Source organism: Tiliqua scincoides, chromosome 3 (genome assembly GCF_035046505.1).
Source record: "Tiliqua scincoides isolate rTilSci1 chromosome 3, rTilSci1.hap2, whole genome shotgun sequence".
Lineage (NCBI taxonomy): Eukaryota > Metazoa > Chordata > Lepidosauria > Squamata > Scincidae > Tiliqua > Tiliqua scincoides.
This window is the reverse complement of record NC_089823.1, coordinates 225,184,030-225,210,728: the sequence shown is the minus strand read 5'-3', so window position 1 is coordinate 225,210,728 and position 26,699 is coordinate 225,184,030. Positions and strand designations below refer to the sequence as shown.

Sequence of the window (26,699 nt, the reverse complement as noted above, 5' to 3'; positions counted from 1 at the left end):
TTATATAAATACACACCCATCTTCTCTGCCATTTACACTGAACTTGTTACTTCCCAAAAGCGTGTCTTTTCACCTAGTAGTGAGGCTTGGCATTGGCCCTAAGAACTGATGTGCTTTTTCATACGATTCCCTTGGACATTAGCTCCTATAAATGTTCTAGGGTCTCTTACACTTCTTCTGCTTTACAATAAACCTCAGATTAATAAAAAAATTTATATCTGACTTATCAATAAAAAAGTAGTTCACAAAGTGGTTATGTTAGAATATCATGCACATTGTCAAATGAATCATAATTTATAAGAACATAAGAAAAGCCTTAGCAGGTCAGACCAAAAGCCAGCATCCTGTTTCCCCACAGAAGCTCACCAGCAGCTTCTGCCTCTGGGAAGTCCAGAAGCAGAAGAGGAAGCCATACTTCTGTCTTGCTATTGCTCCCCTGTAACTGGTATTCTCAGATATCACAACAGAACCCAAAAATAGCACATTGCTGCCATGACTGTGTCCAACTCCCTTTTAAAACAAGCCAAGCTAGTGACCATCACCATGTTTTGCAGCAACAAATTCCAAGATTAATTATGTGATGTGTAGTGTACCACTTCTTTTCGTCCATCCTAAGTCTCCTATCAAGGTTTCATAGGATGCTCTCCCATTCCAATATTGTGAGAGAAGGAGAACTTCTTCACACTTATTTAAAGTCTCAACCACATCCCCCTTTAGTAATCTTTTTTCCCCTCAAGCTAAAGAGTCCCAGTAGTGTAGCCCTGATTCATAAAAAAATTGCTTCCACCCTCTGATCATTTTGGTTGCCTTGTTTTGCACCCTTTCCATAGCTCTACAATATCCTTCTTGAAGTGGAGAGACAAAAATTGTATACAAATTCCACCTGTGACCACATCAGATTTAAACAGAGGCAATATTAGCAGTTCTGTTGGCAATTACCTGAGACCCAAAAGGTAGTTCTGCTAGGGCTGAGCATTTCACTCTGTTTTAGGAGGTGCAGGACTCATGTTACTTTAGAAGAACTCCCAATGCCTGTTGCTCCTACCACTTAGGCTTCAATCTTATATACAATTACCTAGAAGTCCCATTGCAACCAATAGAATTTCTTAAGACATACATAGGGTTCGGCTGTTAATTTACCACAAACCGCCTGCTAAATCTATACCTGTCCATCAAGTAAATATGCCTAAAACTGGCATTGTCTGTTTCTAGTTCAAGTGAAGATCAAGTTCAGGAACTTTCGAGTAGTTAATAATAAACTTTATTTATATCCCACCCTTCTCCCTGAAGGGACCCAGGGCGGCTCAAGGTGAATGATGTTGTTTATATGTGAAATAAAATCATACTAATGACTGCAGGTCCATTTGTTGCAGGGCCTATGAGAGGAATTTTATCAGGGGGTACAAAGTTTCTTCTGGGCCCCTTCCCAAAGGGGACTGTTTTTCGTTTAAACAGTCATTCTGTGGCTCACAGAGGCGACATGCACACATGTGGCCTCTGCAGAGCTCAGAAGATCCTTTACTGGTGAGGGGAGTGCAGCTCGCCTCTAGAGGGTGGGGGCAACCCCAGTATCTGAGATTTGGAAAGTAGGGATATAAATGAAATACATGGCAGGGAACATTTGCTTCTAGAGAATCTTGTTCCAGAGAATCTGCCAACAGTGGATTTTTGGGGAGTGGCAAGGCAGAGGCAACTGCCAGAAACTGTATCCTCCCCCTTCACTTGCATGAGCATAAAAGACAGTGATAGCTCAAGAAAGGGTTTGGATATTATTGTTGTCACAGAGATGCAATAATTAAATTACAGCAACTTTATAGTAGCTCCCAAAAACTATTTGGAACGCCTAGTTCCCAGTTTCCCAACAAAGCTAAATGGAAAGCATTCCTTATACATGGCACGACATTGCACTGAGAGGGATGCAGACTGAACTTGCCAGTAACCAGTTCTGTCTAAGGATTAGCACTGCTGTGTGGAGTTCCCTTGTGCTGCACAGCTATATCTTCCCAGAGATATCTGGGATCACAGACTCTTCGGATTGTACTTTGTTGGCAAAAATAATTTGGAACAAGCAGAATCTGTTTTATGATGTAAATACAGTGGTGCCTCGCATAACGAATGCCCCGCGCACCGAAAAACCCGCTTAACGAAAGCGGTTCGCGAAGTTTGGTAACTCGCATAACGAATTTTTGTGACTTATGCTTCGCATAACGAATTTTTTTTTTTATTGTCCTGTCCTGGTTTGTTTTAAATCGCACAACCGTTAATACCCAGGATGCATTGTGCCTGGAGGTTTAAAAAGCCTCCCCAATGCAGCCTGGGCTCACTTCTCCACATGCAGTTCCAGGGTTGACTTCCAGGAGCCTGTGCTGTGGGCGAACCCTGTCTTTGGTCAACTGTTCTGAGCAGTTCACCAACTCCTTGGGGAACCTACTACCAGCACTTAAGGTAAGTTTCTTTGAACTTTTCATAACTTTTGGGAAGTGGTGGGCAGCATTTGAGGTACGTTTTGGGGGGCCAGCTGGCCAACAGCAGTTTTGGGCTGCTGTTTTGGGGAGGTTAGGGGAGTTTTTCCAGCAGTTTGGGGAATCTGTGGAACTCATTTGCAACCGTTTTTTCAGACCAGGATTTAAGGAGCTTCTTCACAGGGACATCTCAAGCAGTGGAAAGGTAGGGAGCGTAGCTTCACCATGTGCATTTGTTCTCCTGCGTTGGGGGGTGGGGGGGTGTTATGCCACTTTTTGGTCCCAGGCAGGTTTGGCCAGGTAGGGAGCGTAGCTTCACCATGTGCATTTGTTCTCCTGTGTTGGGGGGTGGGGGGGGTGTTATGCCACTTTTTGGTCCCAGGCAGGTTTGGCCAGGTAGGGAGCGTAGCTTCACCATGTGCATTTGTTCTCCTGTGTTGGGGGGTGGGGGGGTGTTATGCCACTTTTTGGTCCCAGGCAGGTTTGGCCAGGGGTGGGAAGGTGTGCGTGAAGCGGATGTGAAGCACTGCCTTTTGTTTTTGCGAACGTAGCAACTGCTGACATGGGTCCCAAGAAGGCTGCTCCTGCAGAGGCCAGGAAGAGGACAAAGATGACGCTAGAAATGAAGAAGGAGATCATCCAGAAGCACGACGGAGGCATGCGATTGACAGACCTCGCCAGGGAGTACGGGAGGAATCCATCCACCATCGGGACCATCCTGAAGATGAGGGAGAGGATCCTTGCGACAGATGCAGCCAAGGGAGTCACCAGGATCGTGAGGAACCGGCCACCTGTTCTGGAGGAGGTGGAGAAGTTGCTGCTCATCTGGATGGAAGAGAAGCAGCGTGCAGGGGACACCGTGACTGAGGCTGTCATTTGTGAGAAGGCCAAGGCCTTGCACGCAGACCTCGTACAGCAAGAGCCAGGAACCTCAGCCGAGCCAGAAGTCTTCAAGGCAAGCAGAGGCTGGTTTGAAAGATTCAAAACCAGATCTGGAATCCACAGTGTGGTCAGGCATGGAGAGGCTGCCAGTTCCGATGTTCTTGCGGCTGAGGACTTTGCCTCGGAGTTCCTGGAGGTCGTGACTACACAGGGCTACCTTCCACAGCAGGTCTTCAACTGCGATGAGACTGGGCTGTTTTGGAAGAGGATGCCCAAAAGGACCTTCCTCACTGAAGAGGAGACCAAGCTGCCTGGCCACAAGCCCATGAAGGACCGTCTGACCCTCCTCTTCTGTGCCAACGCCAGCGGGGACCTGAAGATAAAGCCCCTGCTGGTGTACCTCTCCGAGAACCCACGGGCCTTCAGGAAGCACAAGGTCAACAAAGACCGGCTGAGCGTGCTGTGGCGATCCAACGCTAAGGCTTGGGTCACACGCATCCTGTTTGTGGAGTGGGTCAATCTGGCTTTTGGCCCTGCTTTCAAGCAGTACCTGCTGGACAACGACCTGCCAATGAAGGCCGTGCTTCTGATGGACAATGCTCCTGCTCATCCTCCAGGCCTTGAGGAAGACTTGTTAGAGGACTTCCGCTTCATAAACATCATGTTCCTGCCGCCTAACACCACCCCACTACTCCAGCCAATGGATCAGCAGGTCATCGCCAATTTCAAAAAACTGTACACCAAGGAGCTTTTCAGGCACTGCTTCGAGGTGACCGATTGCACCAACCTCACCCTGCATGAATTCTGGAGAGACCACTTCGACATCGTCAGCTGCGTGAAGATGATCACCAAGGCCTGGGACAGGATCAGCCAGAGAAATCTGAATTCCGCTTGGCGCAACCTGTGGCCAGAGTGTGTGGCAACAAGTGACTCTGATGCTTCTGCGCCTGCACCAGAGTCAACAGTGCTGGAGGACATTGTTTCCTTGGGGAGGACCATGGGCCTCGAGGTCACAGAGGAGGACATCTGCGAGCTGGTGGAGGACCACGACCGGGAGCTGTTCACCCAGGAGCTGGTCGAACTGCAGGCAGAGGCTACGCAGGAGCAGGCCTCTTTGGAAGAGGAAGAAGCGACAAGTGAGGAACAGCTGTCCTCCACGGAACTGAAGGACATCTGCCAACAGTGGCAAAACGTGCAGACTTATGCACAGCGGCACCACCCAGACAAGGCTCTGGCACATGACCTTGCGAACATGTTTGATAGAAGGATCATGTCCCCTTTCAGAGGGGTGCTGAAAAGGCGGCTGAAGCAGCAGACCATGGACAGGTTCTTCATGAAGAAGCAAAGAGTGGAAGAGGAACCTGCTGCTTCTACCAGTGGTGCCCAGTTGCCTTCTTCTTCCTCCTCCTCGTCCTCCTAGAAGCCTTGAAGTCAAGCCTTGAAGCCTTCTCCCAGTTGTCCAAGTTGTTAAGTTAAGGTAAGTTAGAGCAGTGATGCTGAGACTTGGGGGACAGAGGGGTCTGTCTCCAGGTTGTCTTTGGCTAACTGCAAACTGCTTCTGTCCTAGCTAGCCAGCCTGAGACTGTTCCCAGTTTGCCAGTGTCCCTGCCTACTCTACTGCGCCTTCTCCCAGTTTGCCAGCATTGTCCAAGTTGTTAAGTTAGAGCAGTGATGCTGAGACTTGGGGGACAGAGGGGTCTGTCTCCAGGTTGTCTTTGGCTAACTGCTTCTGTCCTAGCCAGACAGCCTGTTCCTGCATGCGTCTTCTCCACGTTTGCCAGTGTCCCTGCCTACTCTACTGCGCCTTCCCAGTTGACCAGCGTTCGTGCCATCCCCAGAGAGACCCTCCGCAGCTCTGGGAACGTAAATGACTGCTGCTGTGATGTGGAGACAGTTCTGTCTGCCTCCAGTTTCCTGACTTAAAAGACTGGTCCTGTAGGTTGAGACACTTCAGCCTGACTTGGTCACCTTAAAATGTTTGTGTACAAGTGTCCCCTAGAGCCTTAGAGAGTCCTTTGGTGATTTTAAAAAGTTTCTGTATTGGTTTCTGTATGATGTCCCTGTTTACATGCCTTAAAAATGTACTTTCTGAAGAGTTTTGCACAGTCCAAGGACTGTTTGTGACTGTTTCTGTTCAGTTTCAGTGTTGAGCCTCAAGTCAGATGGTCCTGCCTCATGTATGCTGATTTTTAAATGTTTTTCTGTCATGTTTAAAAAGTTGAAGTTTTGTGCTTGAAATTTTTGAAATCCTCAGTACAGTATGTATGCCTTTAAAGAGCACTTAATAAACACTTTGTAAACCAAATTTGACTTTGTTCTGACTTTTCTTGCCCATAGGAACGGATTAATTAAATTTCAATGCATTCCTATGGGAAAACGTGTTTCGCATAATGAAAAATTCGCATAACGAAAGGACTCGCGGAACAAATTAATTTCGTTATGCGAGGCACCACTGTACTCTCAACCGCCAATAAGCACCCCCAACTCTTCAGTCATGTTCTCTCCTGTAGAACACAATGGTACAGACAAAGTGGATCAGACTTTTGGAGTTCATCTTTGGTTTAGATCAAATTCTGTGTTAACCGCTCAAATACTCCACAAACTCACCAAAAACAAGAAAAGGTAATTAAGTAAAGCTAACACACAAGTTAAACAAAAAGCCCTGCTGTGTTTTATTTTGAACTTAAAATGGAAAGTAAAAAAAAGCTGTGGAGAAATACAGGAGATGATTACACAGTATAATATCCAAGATTGCAAAATGAAGTAAATACACATGCAATACAAGGTGAAGCACCCACCAATTTTTGCACTAAAATTAAGTTACTCCTCAAACATCATGCTGCATTCAGCTGTACAAGACTGAATTCCCTGTTCAGTATTTTAAGATAGCCTCTACATATTTAACAAATTTTTTTTAAAAAAAAATTAACTATGTAATACCATGGCACTTCTTCAAAACAATATTAAAAATTAAAAAATGACATTTTCTTTAACAAATCATTCAAATATTTGCCAAATGTGACACCATGACATGAAATATATATATATTACACACACTAGAAAAAGCACATTGTAACACTGGTAAATTCACTGCTTTTGTGCTTGGAAGCGGGAAATTCTTGGGTGTGGGAATTTCACTCTCTCTACAGTGGAATGAATCCGAAAATGTACCTCTGATATAAAGCCACTTTGTACCGTGCAGCTTATAAAGCAAAGTCACTGTTAGTGGCCTAATTTCAGATACTTTAGGAAAAGGACTCAGAAAAAGAGAGCGCTAAGCACCTAAATACATCATCCCAAAAAATAAAAAATAAAACCAAAACATTCAGGTCCAAAACAGCACAAGTAGTGTTTTTAAATGTATCCAGTAACTGACATGAGCTAGCTCAAGTAGTAAGGGCAAGTACCAGGGTAGATCAACTCCTTACCTTGAATGTATTAGTATTTTTGAAAGTATAATTAAGATAATTCCTACTGCTTCAATAGGCAGTAAGCCTTAATGTGCAAATGTACCATCGATTTTAAGTGGACAATGGAATGACAGAGAGTGAAGTTATTCTTGAAGGTAAACTATGATGAGTTGGGTTTTGGGCTATTATTCAGTGAAGTCCATTCAAACTAAAATTCAACCACTTTGCATTAAAGATTCTAAGGGCACAATCCAAACTGCACCTTGGGCCGGTGCAAGTCCCTTGCACTGGACCAGGAGGGTCACAAACGTGCCATAAAGCACATTTGCACCTCCAAGAGTCAGCTGGACCAGCACAGGGATGTGCGCTGGCCCACAGAGGCTGAATCCAGGGATGGGGGAGGGTGGGTGGAGGTGGTTCTGGGGGCAGGGAGCAGAAGGTGGGGCTGGAAGCCGGCAGATATGCCGAATCCTAGCCCCCATTCCTGAGCAGCACAGAGCAGCTGCAAGCCGCTCTGCTATCCTCAGACTTATTCCACCTCTGGCAGTGGTGCAAGTTCAAGGAGACCCATTGGGACTGTGGTAGTTTACCTGGGGGTAAGGGAAAAAGTTTCCCCTGACCTCCAGCTGAGCCACTTTGGGCCCCTATCTTGTGCTGGGTACAGTGCAGGCCTCCTGGCCTGCCTGTTCCAGAGCAAGATAGGATTGCGCTGTATGTTGTCTAAAATTCTTGAAATCCCTTCTCTTCATAAGCATTTTAAAACCAAACAAAAGCACACAGCTGACATACCCAGCCAGTTCCTAGACCTTCAACGAGCAGTTAAATTGGTAATCCTTAGAGTATGCATTTTCAGTCACCTAATTTGTTTGAATATTTTTTTATTCTTGCACTGTAGTAATATAAGTGAATTCATTACATAACATCTGAAGATCACCAGTTCAAGATCACCAGAAGTCTCAGTGAGCAGCAAGCCCTTGAGAGCTGATAAGCCAAGCCCTTTTGGGTGGTATCCAAAAGCAGTCGGCTTTAGTTCTTTCCGTGCGAGGGAAAGGAGCCGTCTGTCAGTGGGAAACAGCATGTGATTGCGAGAGATCCACCTGGATTGTTCTTGAAAGATAGAACTTATTTGTGATAAACCCCATTGGGGTTTTAGAGAAAGCCTGCCCACGCAAACCACCTTGAATAAAGCCAAAGGTTTAATCTAATGGCCAGAAAGGCGGTATATAAATAACAGTTATTATTAAGAATATTTTTGCAGACATTTTTAGCTAAATATAAGATAATAAAAGGACTAAGCGTCAGCCATACATTCCTAATCACGTTAGTAAATCAATTTTGTATTAATACAGTGGAATAGTTTTCAAACTTTATAACAGTGAGACAAGACAACCTGCAGAGATGATGCTGATCTACTTGATCAGGAGCTACAAGATTAAGAAAAAATAGCATGAGGTCTTATTTGTGAATATTAGCTGCCTATTTGTGCTAAAGAGTTTTTTATTTAAACCATTTCTGCCCAATGTTGCATATATGCAACAGGGATCAAATGTGTACACCTGTGGGCTCTGCAGAAGTGGGTTAAGATATCTAACAACTATCAAGTTCTTTGTATTTAAACTGACACCACATTACTCATTAAGCCCTTTCTGAAAGGACAGGCTCAGGAAGGCACTCATTTATATAGCAAAGGATTTTAGTTAATAATGAAAAGCAGTCTTAAAGTTTATTAATTGAGAGCAGTATCCATTTCTGAGATAGAACCATGAGCCACATTACCAAGAAAGCACTAACTTTCCTTGGCTCTACCAAGCTTAAAGTAAATGCTGGGAAACTTTCAAGTTTCAGGTGTGTAAAAACATGAATAAAGGAGAGGTGCCTTGGCTGCAGGAACTACAGGGAATGCCATGTGTGTTTATCAAGTAGGAAGCCCTATTGAACTTGGGGAGACTTTCTTCAAAGTCTGTGCACATAGGACTGCAGCCCTAAAATCATTGGGTTGCATTCAACATATGGCATTTGCAGAAGTTATGCTGATATAAGCCACCTTCCCCTTCCTTCTTAAGATCTCCCAAAAACCTGCTCCTGAGAGTTAGTTCACCCTCACCTTTGCAGCCAGCACTTGCACCACATACCATGCAGCAGGTACCCCAAACCCTCAGCAGTGCTTTTTCTTGGGGTCAGACACTTCAACAGGAAGGAGGGGATGGGGAAGGTGGCTTTCTCAGTATAACTTCCACATCTTCCACATTCTGGATTCTATCAATAACAGGAAAAATAGCTGTGACCTGGATCTAAGTCTACTCCTGAATTAAGATTTGGGTATTGTGTGAATTCCCATGCCACCTTTTACCTGGTTTCCGCATCACATTTGAAGCCACGACCTGCAGCTTAATCAGGGTTCTCAAAACATATTTCTGTTTTTAATTCAGACTGGCAGCAGTCACATGTAAAGTTGAACACAGGTAGAGAGAGGACGATGACATGCACAATTCTGCAACCTACTCCCTAAATCCAGCTTTCAGCCTAAAATGTGAACATACATGCAATCTGCTATGCTAACTTCTCTATGAACCTTGATGGAACAGCTGCTCTTTAACAGGACTCCCTTGAACATAGCACTGCATTACATAGCTGGCAATATCCACTACTTCATATTAAGCAGACTTTAAGCGAATAGTTGCCTTGGTACTGAAGTTCAACTTTGACAGCATCTGCTTCAACATTTCATTTTTTTCTGTAGCCTGATAAAAGTATTCAGTTTACAGCAAGTTAATGAATAGTTCAAAGTAGACAACAAAGGTAAATAATGCATTTTATCAGTTTGCATCTCCTCAACAGCAAACTGTTCATCCAAATCAGTAACAAATGGCACAGTTCAGAAGTGGGTGATCAGACACATTCCTCAGCAGACATCAGAAGAGGATTGATATATTCAAAGCCTTCAAATTCAGACTGGTCAATCTTCTTCACAATATCACTGAAATAAGAACACAATGACAGTGACATTTCTATTCTCAAAAACCACTACAATATAGTGCATACTGAGAAAATACAGAGAATAATATATAATAAATAATGGGCCCTAAAGAAATCTGCCCTGGTTGGGGTTCTGATGCACTGGACCAAGGCTACAGACAATTCGGCCACACAGTTCAAACATGAGCTAACAAAGGTCAGTGCAGTTTGGTGTTCATCACTCTGCTTGCAGGAAGTAGGACATCATTGCCTGGCCACACAGAAAGCAAGCAGCAGCGCGTACCCCTAAAGGGGAATACTGGCTACAGCTGCACTATAGACTGAAGCTTGAACTAGTATTTCCTTCCCAAGATACCTTTAGGAAACTAAAATTTTCAGGATGTTCAGAATTACTTTTAAACCCTTCCCCTCATCACTGAACTATAATTCAAGGATTGAATTGTCCTATAACAAATATGCAGTACATTTAGGCTTCAAGAATATAACTCACTTATCAACAGTGCTACACTGCTCTTTTATCGCAGCCCTGGTCGTTAGTCTTTCCTAGGTCTCTTCTCAGACTTCCAAAATATACTGCACATTGCCTTGGATGCTTTGAAGGGGAGAGGCATTTGTACACGTACTTCTAAATCAGCAGGATCCAAACCGCGGCCTGCAGGCCAGATCTGCATTCAGAAAAGGTGCCCCCACGCGGTGCAGCACTTTACATTCCGTGCTGAAGCATCTTAATCTTTCTGCCTGATCTGCTCAGAAACTTGCACTGGGCAATCAATTCTGCCCAGAAACCAGGGTGCAGAACCTGCTGAGGTCACTGCGAGTTTCTGAGCAGATCGGTTGGAAAGATGCAGCATGGAACAGAAACCACTGCACTGGAACGCCTTTTCCCGAATACAGAGGTCCGTGGTTTGGAGACCACTGCTATAATGAATAAATAAGCATCTGCTCTCTGAAGTTGGAAGTACAGCCAGACTTGCTTCCATATGTCCATATACTCCCTGGTTTATTTCTCCAAGGTCTGCTCCTTCATATATGGCTCTTCTCAATACCATCTGTTAAACATTTTCTAACTCAAAAGAAAAAGCGGTTACATCAACTGAACCAGCTAAAGAGCCCCAAAGATCTTTGCAAAATACTCTAAGCCAGTGGTTCCCAAACCGTCAGTCGGGACCCACTGGTGGGTCACTATCTGATTTTTGGTGGTTGTGTAAGGACGATGGAAAGATCAGGTAACTGATTGAAGCTATTCAATAACCAGATAGCTAACTGCTCTGCAAGAAGCTGAACTCCTGCAGTTTGCAACCTTGTGTAAATATAGGGAGATTACTGTTTGAGGGTTTTTTTGTGGTTATTATTACTTGCAAATAAAAAAATTTCTTTCTAGACCTCCTTTTTTTAAAAAAGTCTGATAAACATAGGTGGGTCCCAATAGAGTGCCATTTTAAAAAGTGGGTCCCAGGCTTAAAAGTTTGGGAACCACTGGCTTGTTTAAGCTGGTTTTGAAGATTGTGTTGTCTCTCAACTGTCCTCCTGTTCATCAAAGTGGGGCAGTCATTACTGCGCTTGTAAGGGAAGCCCTGCTAGATAAAACCAAGAATCCAAGGAGTCCATCCTCCTGCTTCCAACTGTGGCCAGCAAATGCTTCTGGGAAGCCGATGAAGCAGCCCTCCTCTGTTTGCCCCCACCTCCAACAACTGGTATTTGAGGCATGTGAACACGCAACTTCCATTGAGCTATTATGGTTAATACACTCCACAGTTATCCAACATCAAGAGAGCTCCAGGGTTAAATGCTTACCAATTTAGTTTCCATCTGATTTACAAACTTAAGAAATCCTGTACTTACTCATCATCAGGAGTGAGTTGAACAGGTTCATTAGTGAATTGGGAATCAAAGTTGTCCAGACCAAATTCCCCAGATATGTTTGGTTTAAATGGAGGAACCACTTGCTTCTGTTCCATCTAGAAATTAATTCACAGAGCTTTAGAGTGTAACTTTTAAAAAAGAATGGTGCAAGAATTGGATGACATCCAAGTTAAAGTTAATTCACATCTCTGTTGGGAGGACAAAATGTAGGTTACAGTGCCTTCAGTGAGCAATGATTCTAGCTGACTTAATGTTCAGATGCTTTATCATAATGAGCACAGATTCTGTTCAACACATCATTGCAAAACTACTAAATGCAAGCTAAACAATGGAATATTTAGCATGGAATCTTTACTCATGAAGCACTTAAGTTGACCACCACACTGCAGAGGTCAGGCTTACCCTGAGAATTTGTAAAACATACCAAACAGGTTTGGATCAGCTTTTGTGGCAACTTGTTCTGTCTTGTGTCACAACTACATATATAAAAAATGTGAAAGCGGGGGGGGGGGGGGGGAAAGAGGGGAAAATCAGGGTGCACAAGTTTTACAAACTACCCAACACTGCACACTTACCAGATCCCAATCAACATTACGAAAAAATGGATGGCCCTGAATATCTGCAAAACCTGTTTGAGGATGGCATCCTAAACGTTCTTTTGGATCCTATGGTAGAAAAAAAGCGTGAAGTTACAAAAGGCTATCCTTTTACTAGGTAATATGATTGAAAAATATGATTGGCATATGATATGCCAAAGAACATTGCATACCTAGCTTATGTCCTATTTATTTCAGTTCTGTTCACCACTAAAAAAGTGATGCCTAAAACATACTACAGGGAGCCCCTTTATCCACGCTTTCAAGTATCTGCAGATGCAGGAGTCCCCTGCACCTTCCCGGGTTCTCCTAATGCGTTTTAAAGGCATAAAAGCGGCACCTCCGGTTTTGACAAAAAACTGGAAGTCACATGTTTTTCGTTTAAACCAGGGGTGTCCAAAGTTTTTGGCAGGAGGGCCACATTGTCTCTCAGACACTATGTCGGGGGCGGGGGGGGGGGAAAGAATTAATTTAAATTTAAAATTTGAATAAATTTACATAAGTTTACATAATTGAATATATTAAAGATGAACTTAGATGAATGAATGAAGGTCTTGCAATAGCTCAAGGCCTATAAAAGGCCTTGCACAAAGCAAGGTTGGCCTGTCCTTTGCTGCCGCTACTGCATCACAGATGTGAAACAACAAGCAGTGGAGGGAGCCCTCATCCCACAGCTCACGCGAGAGGTCAAACAGTCTCCCTCAAGCTGAGAGCAGTTGCATCAGGCCAGTGTAGGCTCCAACAAATCTCCGGAGGGCCAGAGGCTCATTGGAGTCTGGGGGCTCCCTGAGGGCTGCATTGAGAGGCCTCGAGGGCCGCAAGTGGCCCCAGGGCCAGGGTTTGGGCACCCCTGTTTTAAACAGTCATTCTGCGGCTCACAGAGACCACATGCACACATGTGGCCGCTCAGAAGATCCTTTACTGGTGAGGGGAGTGCAGCTCGCCTCTAGAGGGTGGGGGCAACCCCAGTATCTGAGTTTTGGAACGTAGGGATATAAATGAAATACATGCATACCCCCAAACCTTTGGGGGGTTTGGGGGTATGCCTGTATTTCATTTATATCCCTACTTTCCAAAGGGATGGAAAAGGGACTACACAAAATTCCCAGGGAATATGCCATCCACACATGGAGGCTTTCCTGCTGCATCCTGCGACTTCAGGAGTATGTCCATATATGAAGGACATGACAGTAGCCCTTTCTGAAGTCAAGCATATGAATATACCAGTTATTAAACTCTTACATAAAAATGCAAGAAGTATGTACATGATTTCAAATACTGGTGTATTCAGAACCCAGATAAGTTCATTAAAAATTTCTCTGTAGGTTAAGATCTTCACGCTCCAATTTTAGGGCTATGTGTTAAACTAGGAGTAGATCTACAGATGTTACCAAATGATGGTCTCTGTTATTCCAATGGCTAGGTCGTCTCCCAGGTACAACCATTTTGAAAAAAAAACTGTACTGTCTGCAAAGCAAGGATGTTCCTACATCCCTCTGTTATGTTCATCTCAGAAATAAATAATGAGAAAAGTTCCCAGCTCCTTGTAGTCAAAGTAGTAGTAAAGTCATGTACAGAAAGTGTAAATAGGTTGGTTTGCTTTTAAGTACAATGGCCACTTATCTGTTATTCAGCTTATCTAAAATTGCTCCAATAGACCTAAAAGACAGCTTAGTAACAAGCCTGGTGGTTCTTTAGGCTTGTGCCATAGTTATCTAAAACTGTTAAAGCTGCAATTCTCACTGTGCAATCCTAGGTATGTCTACTCAGAAGAAAGCCCCACTGATTCATAGGATTACATACTAAGGTTACCATCTTAATGTACACTGATGGCCGTAAATCCCATCGAAATTAGTTAGAGACTCATTTCCAAACAAACCTATATGGATTGAAATGACATTAGTCATTCATTAGATTTTGGCCTGTTCCTCCTAATTTTGTGACCTCAGTTTCACACCTGTAAAACTGCAGACTTAAAACACATTCATCCTGAAAATGTCATGAGCTCTTACCTTGTTAAGGAAGCTTTTTAGAACACTTGCTGCTTTCACAGAAAGGGAACGCGGAATACGTATTTGCTTCTCCAAAATAACTAGAGGAAATAATTATAGGTGTTTAAATTTCAAGAATTGTATTTTAGATTTCTAGAGACATGCCTGAACTAGGGTACGATGGAAGAAATCTAACCATATAGAATAAACCAGAGACTTTTAATACCAAATGGTGTCCTTTTACCCATTTCAAAGGATATGAATCTTTTTTGGTCAATGTAAGTGACACTACTGGCATCTCTTCCTTTTATACATGAGGCATACTGAGTTTCAATGACTTATGCAAAAATTTATAGCAACTTCACATTTCTTATATTTTTAAAAATAAAAATTGGTAAAATACTAAAAAAACAAACTTAAGACCTATGAGGCAGTATTAAGAGTACTGCAGTTTACTCTGAATACCTGACTACTACACATGGAAACATACAGGTGCCTCAAGGTAAAGCTTATGGTAATGTTAAAAAAATAAGGTAAAGCTTATTTAGAACTAGAACCCCAAGGTCCACTAACAAAAGCTATGCGCAGAGCACAGCCTCAAAGAGACATACACTTAAAATTCAGTAAAAGGATGTTAATGAGCACATGCCCAGACCAGAAATTTATTTTCAATGCCAGATCTGAGCTTGCAGTCCTTTCAAATATTTACTCCCCATTTTTACCAAGTTTTCTTCAATACATAATTTAAGAAGGAAAGTTTTATTGTTGCAACTGCTGTTAAATAATGGGGAGCCAGAGGTCTTTGTCAATCTATTGCAGAGCTCTAACAGCAGAATCCGATCTCCTTTCTGTTTGCCCCACCCTAAATCAGCCTGTTGACCACCAGCTAGTATTGTACTGAGTGTTCAAGGGAGTAAGAATCAAGATGAGAATCAGGTGCATGTGTGAAGTTTCTTCACTATGAATTTCACCACCTAACTGCTGTCCTGCCATATCCTCATTGAACGCACCCATCAAACAATGATGGGACACGCTGGCTGAACAAGGCCAACATTTGACCATTTAAAATTCAGTCATACTAACCTTGGAAAAGATAGTCTTCTGTGTTTTGATCAGGGTTATCAGAGCTTCCAACAATATCAAAAGGTGATCTGCCTGCCATCATTTCAAACATCAGCACACCTAAAGCCCACCAGTCCACACTAAAACCTACAATTTAAAACAAGATAGTACATAATCAGCATGTATACAGGCAAAACTTTTAAAGGTGTGATACAGTTTAATAGATAGCAGGTGGATGAGCAGTATTTAGAGGCTACATTATGTAATAAAGGACTTGGAGATAATCTGTATCAATGAAGAATTCCTCATTATGACACTGTAGCTTAGCTCTCAAACAACTGAACTGGCACACCTATTAACTTCACTATAATACTTCAGGCTGCAAATGGTCTGAAATGATTGACTACTGCTTCCAAAAATTCTTTCCTTACAGAAAATGAATATGCTGCAAAAAATACTAGACCTCAATCCTCCCACTGACAGGTAATTCCCTCTCTGAAGTGGTGCAGTCAATAAAATGGTTTACTGCTTAATCTGCTGTTTGTGAGAAATGGGCCAACGTCTTCAGCCATTCATGTATCACTGCCAAATGGGTAAAGGGGCACTTTTTAAAGTGGTGCGCTCATTTTTAGTAGAAGGAGAGAAATGGTCCCTCTTCACCCCAGCATGGTGTCTTTTCCAGTGGCTGTTGGTACATCGTTTTTAGATTGTGAGACCTTTGGGGACAGGGAACTATTTATTGATTTATTTTGCTAAATAAACCAGAAACTACTTTTTGTTGAAAAGTGGTATATAAATATTCTGTAGCATGAACAATTCAGCACTTAAAAATTTTTTTTATTATAAGCTGAAAGATACATTACAGATAATGCAATTTATAAATCAAAAACACAAGTTATAAGGATGAACATTATCATAAGTTGAGAATTCAAGGAACCAATAAATAAAATCCATCTCCTAACAGGCTTATCAGGAAGGACTTCTATCTATCCAATATGCCCTACTAAAAATTGTCCCAAAGCAACCTTCAGTTCAGTCAAGTGAGGTTTGACTACAATCCTATGTGCATTAAACAGCCTTCTTTTATTTCTTGGTGGCATGCAGGCCTATGTTACCTGATAACAGATTAAATCAAAACAAAATTTGTGATCACTATCAGACTAATTGAATCTGGTTATAATTTATAATAGGTAGCCTCTACTGCCTTGACTATAAAGAATCCTATAGTATTAATTGGATTGATTTGAAAGACACTTAAAAGAAGCAGAAAACTATTTTAAGACAGTGAACCCTCAACAACTGCTTCTTTGTATCTGTGCAAACAGTTTTTTTGCCAGTTCTCAAACTGTGACCATCATCTCTACCCTGCCCACCTCATATTTGTGGCTACATAATAAGGACTAGTTGTTATGGGACAGATATAATTGTGTCTTATACTGCCCCAAGTAAACGTCGAACCTGGGAGCAGATGTGGTTATTTTCTATGCCTGAGTAACCTACTGTGCAAGATGGTGCCTCAAGAGAGGCAACCATGCTGTTCCATTAAGAAACAGACTTAGAGTCCAATCCTAGGCATGTCTACTCAGAAGTAAGCCCCATTATAGTCAATGGGGCTTACTCCCAGGAAAGTATGGATAGGATTATAGCCCTAAACATCTTCATTTGCAAATTATGTTGCTTTCTGTGGTCAACAACAAATCACAACATTGGTTCTCCATAGTGAACAGTTTTCTGATAATGAAAAGTTATAAGAAGGGTTCAAGCCCAATTTATTTATTACTGCACAGGCCTAATTACAATCAAAGTAATATTTACCATAATCTTCTCCACGCAAAATCTCAGGAGCAATGTAGTTGGGAGTGCCACAGAATGTGCTCGTTGTGTCTCCAGGCCTTAATCCTTCCTTTTTCACATGACAACAAGGAAAAAATTCTTATATAGTTCAAAATGTTCTTCTGCTTGCAATCATAGCAGCAAGTTAAATCAGTTGGTTTAGACAGTATTATACAATATCTAAACATATTCTGTTCTTCAGCAGACAAGAGAAAGATTTAAAGTGTGCACATACTGGTTGTTTTTCATTCATGAAAGCTGAAGGGAAGCAAGTACAGCCCACATTGCATTTTGTCACCTGTTTTCACTGCTGAGTTATATACGGTAACACGTTTAAGTTTCCACATAAATCTACTGCTGATTCACTTTATGGCCACATTTTCCCAAGATACCAACAGTGAATATTTTGATGCATGTGTGGGTGAATGTATGTTCAAAGTTTATTAAGAATGAAACCAAGGAACACATTAGGAGATGAGAAACTGCATACGTATAGAAATGTACAGTATTCAGATCTGCAGTACACAGATCACCCAGCAGGGAAAAAAATAATTCTTTTAGAGGGCTAGGGTAAAATAAACTAGAATTCTCTCTATGACCCAAAGGGATTCAGAACTGATAGTGAACATCTTTGGGAAAATAGTTTCAGATTATATGAATGATGAAATAGTAGAAAACCCATTTTAATGTGTGTGCTAGTTGTGTTATTCATAGAAGTAACACAGAAAAACCAACGGAAGGGTTCCACATTCACAAAAGTAAAACAGTCTCTCTCAAGACAGTGGAACCCTGAAGTATATTAAAAATACTGGCAAAAATGTCTAACAACTTATATAAACACAAAGAAACTAAGGCTTTCATGGCCAGTACTCATGACATTGAAATGAACAGTGTTCAGGTTGATAGGCCATGGTCAAATAAAGCTGTTCACACCTAACATTTCGCCGACTACTTCAGTACCCAGTATCATCAAGTGATGTAACCCAAGTTACACCAGTTATACTGGGCAGTTTGAAGAGCTACTTGCTATAGCCTTGTCCTTTGAAAACACCTACCAAAGTAGTTTGGTTCTCAAACCTAGCACCAGGACCCACTTTTTAGAATGAGAACCTGTCAGAACCCAACAGAAGTGATATCATGACCAGACGTGACATCACCTATCAGGAAAATTATTAACAATCCTACCCACACTTACCCAGGAGTAAGCCCCATTGACTATCATTCTAAAAAGCATATACATAGTAGCCTGTTAAAAGTATGTCACATTTCCCCAAATGCAGTCACATACCATGGTAGCATCAAGCCTAATATATTATGGGGACCCACCTGAAATTGGCTCATGACCCACCTAGTGGGTTCCAACCCACAGTTTGAGAAATACTGTAGTAGGTAAAATGTTAGACTGCGATCGAATAAAGCTGTTCACACGTATCAGCCTGAACATTGTTCAATGTCACAAAAAACATACGTAGAAAATAATGTACGATACATTAAAAAGTAAAGGTTCCCCCTGGCGTTAAGGCTAGTCATTTCCGACTCTAGGGGTGGTGCTCATCTCCGTTTCTAAGTCAAAGAGCCTGCATTGTCTGTAGACAGTTTCTGTGGTCATGTGGCCAGCATGACTAAACGCCTAATTGCACGGAACACCGTTACCTTCCCACCGAAGTGGTACCTATTTATCTACTCGCGTTTTTACATGGTTTTGAACTGCTAGGTTGGCAGGAGCTGGGACAAGCAACAGGAGCCCACCCCACTGCACGGATTCAAACTGCCATCCTTGCAGGCTCGTCAATTCAGCGGTTTAACCCACTGAGCCACCACGTCCCATCCACACATTATTTTCATACAAATCATACATGCAACATGACACATAACAAATGTATACAACTTACATAGTAATAATGACCAGTTTGTGACAAGTGCAAATATTAAGATAATTAGTGTCTGTATGATATGCACATACATACGTACATTTGCATATACTTTAGGGTTCTGTTGCTCTGAGTGACTTTGTTTTACTGCTTGCATAGGAGATAACCACTGATGATGTTCTAATTCTTTTGCACCAACCTACTATTCTAGATTTGCTGCTTCTTGTGCATAGTGCAAGAAAACAGACTTTTATGTCACACCTCACTCAGACCACTGAAATGCCTTTCTTCCTTGTTAATTTGTTTGATTTGCTGTGTAATGTTAATGAAGCCAACTTGATCAAGTTACCACATATTAAAAAAGGAGGAATATCCAGAGTTTGAAACATTTCATGATTTTTGCTTCTCACCTTACACATGCCATAGTCAGTCAGTTTAATATGTCCTTCAGAATCCAACAATACATTGTCAAGTTTCAAGTCTCTGTAAATTATCCCTCGTTCATGAAGGTAGTTTAATGCTAAACTGATTTCTGCAGAGTAAAACCTAAAATGAAAAGAAAATGTCTTAGGGCTGTAAATATTAGACATTGCTCCCCTTCTAAGCTTATGCGGCATCCGAAGCATCTTGCTCAGGCTCCTACATCCTCTGTGCAAGAGTTTTCTACTTTTGCCACATTACTTTTTAAGGTTTGCCTTTTGCACACACTTGTTGTTGTTCCTTCTTCATAGCCACTTAAGCAACCCACGTTCTAGGGTTTTGGAAAAGCCAAGGTAGGATAGCTATAATCATCATGCATAATCACCAGCAGAACCTGACCCCTTCCCACTCCTCCAATTTCCAACACCAACCCACACTAACCACGACAATAAAAAGAATTCTTTGTTGCCACCCAAAGCAAATTATTTAGATGATGAAACATCATCTTTTCTTTTCAGTTCTGAGGGGGACATACTCAAATGAACCAGTGGCTCCTGAGCAATTCAAGTATAATTCCAGGTAAGTTTGAGAATGAATTTAGAAAATTAAAGTATGCAAGTGAGGACATGTCTCTCTCCACTCAGTTATGCTAGAACAGCATGCGCTCAGGAAACAGAGACATGGAAAAGAGACAATGGCAGGAGCAACCTGCAGACTGCAACTAAATGGTCCTGGCCAGATAAAGAGGATAAGGCAGCTGACTGATGGGAAGGGCTCTGCTGAAAAAGCAAAGCAGCAAGAGTCAGCCTGTTGCTCATATTTATCATATTGATGTGAAGCAATTCAGCTTCGGAACTCCCTCTACCCTTGGGCATGAAAGCAAAGATATAAACATGCAGGCATTCAGGTAAAGAAGTGTTGGAAAAAGATATGTAAGAAGCAGCCTTCTAAGAATGTAAGCCACTCTTATAGAAGCAGTGAACTTGCTTCTCTGTAGACTATGCAGCACCATTTTCTTACACAAAACTAAGAAAAAACTAGCAATTCTTGCACAGTTCCAATCTGAGGAAAATCTCATTAGATGGTGGTAATTCTGCCTAGATACTCTAGTCCAACAACTTTATAAACTGAAATGAGATATTTTTTAGCATCTGTCAAAATGACCACGATCAAAAGTATCAAGATGGAATTGTGCCATTTTAGAAACTTAGCCTCAGGAGACAAGGAAAAAGTTGCAGGTAATATGTGACTTTGTACACTCTCCACAAGCGAATGCAAAAATCAAACCTCACACTAGATAATACATACCTGGCGTGTTCTTCTGGCAATTTCCTTTGACGCTGCATGTGAAACATGAGATCCCCTCCATTTACGTACTCTATAACAAAAAATAGTCTGGAACACAAAAGGGAAATTAAACGGATTGATTCTCACTACATATTCTCTTTGGGTTTATGACATACATTCACCCTTAAAATCCTAGAATTCATATTCCCAAAGTGTTTTCCCTCTCCTTTGTTGTTTAAGCTGAAAGGAATTCATCAACATAAACATTCCTCCTTTGTAGGCCTTCACAATGTGATCAAATTCAGTTTTACTTTTCCTCTTATTTCTTTTATTGAAAGCTGGAAACACTCCAAACACGTCAACCAGATCTCATGTTTCAATGTATTATGTCTTCCAGCAACAGCTACCCTTCCCTCAAAAATTCTGCCTGAAGATGTAGCGACAGACTTTGAGAAAAAAAATCATTCAAAATGAATTCTGAACAGAAGTTGATTGTATGACATTTAAATGAATCATTTTGTACTTTTAACTACCAATTTCCCCATCCTCTGCTAATGGATTCTAATCTCAGTACCAGGAAATACTGTAGCTTTATATCCTTGTTTTTGTTTTCCAACAAGTCATTTGACCCATTAGTTTTATACCTTACATCCTTAAGCACTCTTACTCTTTTTTACAATTATAGTAATTATAGGAGGAGGGAAAACTACCTCCTGCACATTCTAGATTTCACCCTTCTTATCTATATTATGTTCCAAGGCTTAATGCTTCTTATGCTCTCATACTAACACCTGTGCACATTCTTCGATTAACTACGGTCCTAATCAGCAGTCCTGATAACTGGGCAACGACACACTTTTTACAGTGGAGGCTCTTTTATATTTAGCATGAGAACAGTACCTATGCAACCCAACATAGAATTCCTCTCAATTGCAGTCAATAGTGTCTCCCTTGTGTTGAGAATCCCTTTGGGGCACAGAACAGCCTATTTGGTATGTAAACCACTTCGAGAATTGTCCTGTTGTTGAACAGCAGTATATAAAATACTATATAAATAAAATACTTATTAGGAAATCATCTTTCCTATATGCCAGTGGTTCTCACACATTTAGCACCGGGACCCACTTTTTAGAATGAGAATGTGTCAGGACCCACTGGAAGTGACATCATCAAGCAGGGAAGTTTTTAACAATCCTAGGCTGCAATCCTACCCATACTTACCCAGGAATAAGTCCCATTTACTAACATTGTTAAAAGAATATACATAGTAGCTTGTTAAAAATACAGATCTGTAACATTTCCCCAAATGCAGTACATACCATGGCAGCATTAAATATATTAAAATATTGAAACAAGTGGGGACCCACCTGAAATTGGTTCACAACCCACCTAGTGGGTCCAACCCACAGTTTGAGAAACACTGCTACATGCTATTTTTCCATTATGTAATTCTTTGCACAGTTTCCTTATTTAATGACTAACTCTTTCCAAAAGTCATTTTTGCAATTAAATGATGATTTGCTCCTGACTGTCTTTCTCCGATACAGGAAGGAACCTGCCATTCAAGTCTTTTTTGATAAAGCTGCACAAATGCTGGAGAAAAGTTTTGCTAATTATAACTTCTCAGATAAATGTATATTATGAATGGATCTTGCAAGAAGGGGGGAAAAAACAACAACAACAATCTACTGCACAATTACCTGCTTTCTGTCTGGAAACAAGAGTGAAGACCCACAAGAAAAGGATGATTTGAAGCCTGTTCAAAGACATGTTTTTCTGTCTGAACCCAATCGATATCCTATTAAAGAAAACAAAAGTCAGAACACAATCTTCATTCTAATATCTTTGGTAAAATGCCAATTAAGGTCTAATAGAAAGACCCTGTATCAGAGCGAAAGTGATCTATTAAGATGGTCAAAACTAAAAAAAATTCAATTCAATTATCAGTAAGGAGATAAGCAGCGACACCATTTCCACTCCTGGCTCTTTTCAGACACTGCTAATATTTCTAAGGGTGCAATCATATACGCACTTTCCTGGGAGTAAGTCCCATTAAATTGGGTTTACTTCTGGATAAACATGCATAGGATCACACTGTTAACATCAGTAAATAAGTTTACCATTGAAAGGTAAAGCCACATCCACTTCTGAAAGTGGAAGAGTGTGGAGTACTGAGCTCCTAGGATACAAGCCAATACAATTTCAAAAGAGGATTACATTTATATTATTATTATTATTTTCTATCCCCAAAGGGACCACCAGGCTAGCTGACAACACAAAAGAATCACATAGACCAGCATTTCTCAATGTTTGTCCCCCAGTGTGCTACTTTGCATGATTCACCTATTGGAAGTACTACAGGAAGAAGTAACTGGTGATGACGTTATTGCTAGTCATTTCCAAATTGGGAGGCCAGACACAATGCAACATACATCGTTAAGAGGCTGAGTGTGGATGGGAGGCTTTCTAAAGTACATAAAAAGCAGACACTGAAGCTCTACCCACTGAGCCAAGCCTCCTACTGCTACTTGTCATGTTGCATTGCTAATCTCACTGCCTGGTGGTGATGATCTGGGAATCCTGCAAGTACCACCAGACATCACCTCAAGCACCACGAGTGGTAAGAGTACCATTGGTTGAGAAACACTAACAGACAAAAACCAAAAATACAAGGAAGTTCATGAATGGAAAAACCACTAACAACTGAAACAAAAAATTAACAGGTGAAACTCTAACCCAAATGAGTGAGTTCTACTGCCTGTTTAAACAGAGGCAGTGGCTAAGACACCCAGGTCTCTCAGAGGAGGGGAATCCCACAACCTCAGTGCACAACCCATCAAGAAAGCCCTGCATTAAATTTTTCATACATTTTAAAATTGCCTATTGTTACAACTTCTGCATTATACATGCCACTAGAATACCAACTTAACTCAGTTAACAATCCTTTCAAAATACAGGAGAAGTTTTAACTGATGGGAAAGTTGTTCTAGCTATATATAATGAAGCACGCAAGAGAACAAAAATATAGAACCACCATTCAGAGAATGCAACATCAAAAAAGTGTATTTGCTTACCTCATCATCATTGACTAGTTCTTTTTTCACAACTTTCATTGCATAAATGCGCTCTGTCTTTTTTAACCGAACCAGGAGTACTTTTGCATAACTTCCTCTGCCTATAACTCGAAGTAGATCAAAGTCTTGCAGACCCAGACTGGAGGATACTTTTCCGCTTTCTCGAATACTTGTTGCCTGTAAGTAGATAGAGACAGACAAATAGTCTTCTTATAGCAATTTTATTAGACCTTTCTCCCACCAACAAATGCTCAAATAAAAATAAGTAGTGGCTAAGTAGAATGTTACGTTAACATTACATGCTGATGATACATGTAAGCTTTGTAGATGCCCAGAAATTGCAGTTTGTACAAACTCAGCATACAAAAGAGTTAGAATACCTCCTTTTCTTCACCAACATGGTCCAAACTCTCATGACTTGAAGGATGATATGGAATCACTAAATGTGAAAAGATAAAGAAATCAAATCTTATAGGTAAGTATGATTAAAAGTGCTCTTTCTGAAAGAGTTGATGACTGTTCTTTGTGAATAAGCAGGTACAAGTTGCATGTCTCCTAGACCTTCTACAAAGAAACCTATTTCCATGGAATCTTTAATATTGCCTTAATATGATACTGCCTTTCTGAGAATCCAGATGGAAGTTCACGCCAAGATCCTAGTAAGTTAGAAAGCAAGGCTGTGCCCATATATTGCAGTTCCTCAATACTAAATATTTATACTTAATCTATTTTTTCAGACAGTAGTATAGTGAGAACATAGGAAAATAATTCACTAAGACTGAAATCCTATTCAGGCATGCCTCTGTATCTGCAGGGGCTTTCTTCCGGAACCCCCCACCTTCCAAATGTGAGGAGAATGCCACTCACCTCTGGAGAAGGCCCTGCAGGTCCCCAATCTGCAAATAAGTGAAACCACAGACATAGGGAACCCCCCCGTATTCAATTTCCTGGAGTGAGCCCCGCTGAGTACAATAGAACTTCTGAGGAGACATGCCTAAGATTGCGTTATAACTTAAGCAGGAAGATACGAACAAATTATATTGTGCAATTTCTGTGCATAGGGAACTTTTGCAGTGTTCACTAACTAAACAGACTTATCTTACCTGGCTCTATATTATCATGATGCACTGATGACTGGTCCATTGGCATAGGCTCCTGCAAAAAAAAAAAAAAAGTAAAAAAGGATAAGACTGTGACTTTTCAATTTTCTATACGAAACTGTGTCACTGACTTAAAGCAGCAGAACATGTACGGGCAGTCTACTGTTGTGACCATACACACATATTTGGGAAAAAGTCACATTAAAGTTAGTAGGACAGTACTTACACAGAATTGGGCTGCACAAACCTCAAATCAAACATTGCCATGAAATGTAAAGGACCTATAACTTTCATGTTTCACTCAACCATTATGAACGATCTTAATCTGGTTAGCAAAATCATGCAGAATGACAGAAGTGTCTAGTATCCATCACTGAACTAATCAAAATTAAAACACACATAGAGAGAGAAATAAAGACAAACATGAGAGTGATTTTCTAGTGAGGCTACAAGGCAGGCATCAAAGCCTAAATGAGGTGAGTGGAATGAGCATTAATTGCTTATTATACATTAAACAAAATTTTCTTTCAGAGAGTTGTAGCTATCAGAATCACTTACTGGTTGTATTGCATGTCGGCCACATTCTATGCTGACAAGCTTGTGACATTTCTTGTGAACAAGGAGTTTACAATTGATGCATTTATATCCTTGGCGCCCCAATCCCCATATCCGGTCAGTGCAAATGGCACAGTGAGCTCTCTAAAAAAAAAACACACACAAATGATCATGAATTATCAGTATCTAGATAGTAATTCTAAAATACCTATGATCATGCAGCAGCTCTACATATTCAACCTTTTCTAATTTGCTCATAAAATACAGTAGAACCTCTTTAAGTTGACCACCCAAGGGACTGGAGGAAATTGGTCAACATAGGGAAGTGGTCAACATACGGAAAAAAGGCATTTAAATATTATCATGTTTAGCTCCCAGGACAACAAATGCAAGGCCAAGTTATTATTTGGATTTTTAAAACGTTTTATTGCAAATATCAAATGAGAATTGATCCTCTTGTGATGCTTACTATTTATATCATCTATATCTATATCAAGAGGCAGAGAATAAACAGCCCACAATCAGTGTTTTTTAAAAAACCCTGACAATTCCTAAGCTTAAAAAAAATTGTAAGTTAAAAAAATACTTGGTTTCATAGCAGACAGGCAGACCAATGCTATCCCTTGCAAGCCCATAGCATGTAGCATGTTACATAGCCCCAACAGCTAAAAAAACAACACTTTTTTTTTACTTAGGCTGCCTGGCCTCCACTGCGTCTCCTCAGATTCACTAAATGCCAGAACGTGTTTGATGTGGTCCCTCACTAAAAGCTGTTGAGAAAACTCCACAGTCAGGGAATAAGAGGACAAGTCCTCTCATGGATTGGGAACTGGCTGAGGACCAGGAAACAGAGGGGGTGTCAATGGGTAATTGACAAAAAAAAGTGGAGAGAGGTGGAAAGTGGAGTGCCTCAAGGATCTGTCCTGGGACTGGTGCTTTTCAACATCTTCATAAATGACCTGGAAACAGGGATAAGCAGGAAGGTGGACAAGTTTGTGGATGACACTAAACTTTTCTGAGTGATGAAGACCAGAAGGGATTGTGAAGTGTTCCAGAAGGATCTCTCCAAACCAGGAGAATAGGCAGCAAAATAGCAATTGTGTTTCAATGTAAGTGTAAAGTAATGCACTGGTGATGGGAACCAAAGTGAAAGGACAGTGGCTTCACTATGCACAAGCAACCTCATGTCCCTCACAACTTGGTACATGTCCAGGTACAATCGGCAGCCGGCGCAGGTCTGTTGGCTATTTGCAGTGTGCCCACCTATAAAAACCCTTTTGCACACGCACTAGCAGGTGTAGGGGAGGGATTGTTGTG

General features: G+C 41.2%; 1 protein-coding gene across 2 annotated transcripts in view; it reads right to left on the bottom strand.

Moving 5' to 3' along the window:
- Positions 1-6,010: 6,010 nt before the first annotated feature.
- Positions 6,011-26,699, bottom strand: part of PRKCI (protein kinase C iota) — a 46,371-nt gene continuing 25,682 nt past the window's right edge. For both annotated transcript variants that reach the window (XM_066620595.1, XM_066620596.1), the window contains exons 6-18: positions 25,386-25,526; positions 24,831-24,882; positions 24,108-24,166; positions 23,728-23,904; positions 22,354-22,451; positions 20,675-20,761; positions 19,357-19,492; positions 17,058-17,145; positions 15,264-15,389; positions 14,202-14,281; positions 12,169-12,258; positions 11,573-11,688; positions 6,011-9,731 (exon numbers count right to left, since the gene is read on the bottom strand). In XM_066620595.1, coding sequence (XP_066476692.1) covers positions 9,644-9,731; positions 11,573-11,688; positions 12,169-12,258; positions 14,202-14,281; positions 15,264-15,389; positions 17,058-17,145; positions 19,357-19,492; positions 20,675-20,761; positions 22,354-22,451; positions 23,728-23,904; positions 24,108-24,166; positions 24,831-24,882; positions 25,386-25,526 — 1,338 coding nt within the window. In that variant the 3' untranslated portion in view covers positions 6,011-9,643. The remainder of the gene's footprint in view (positions 9,732-11,572; positions 11,689-12,168; positions 12,259-14,201; positions 14,282-15,263; positions 15,390-17,057; positions 17,146-19,356; positions 19,493-20,674; positions 20,762-22,353; positions 22,452-23,727; positions 23,905-24,107; positions 24,167-24,830; positions 24,883-25,385; positions 25,527-26,699) is intronic.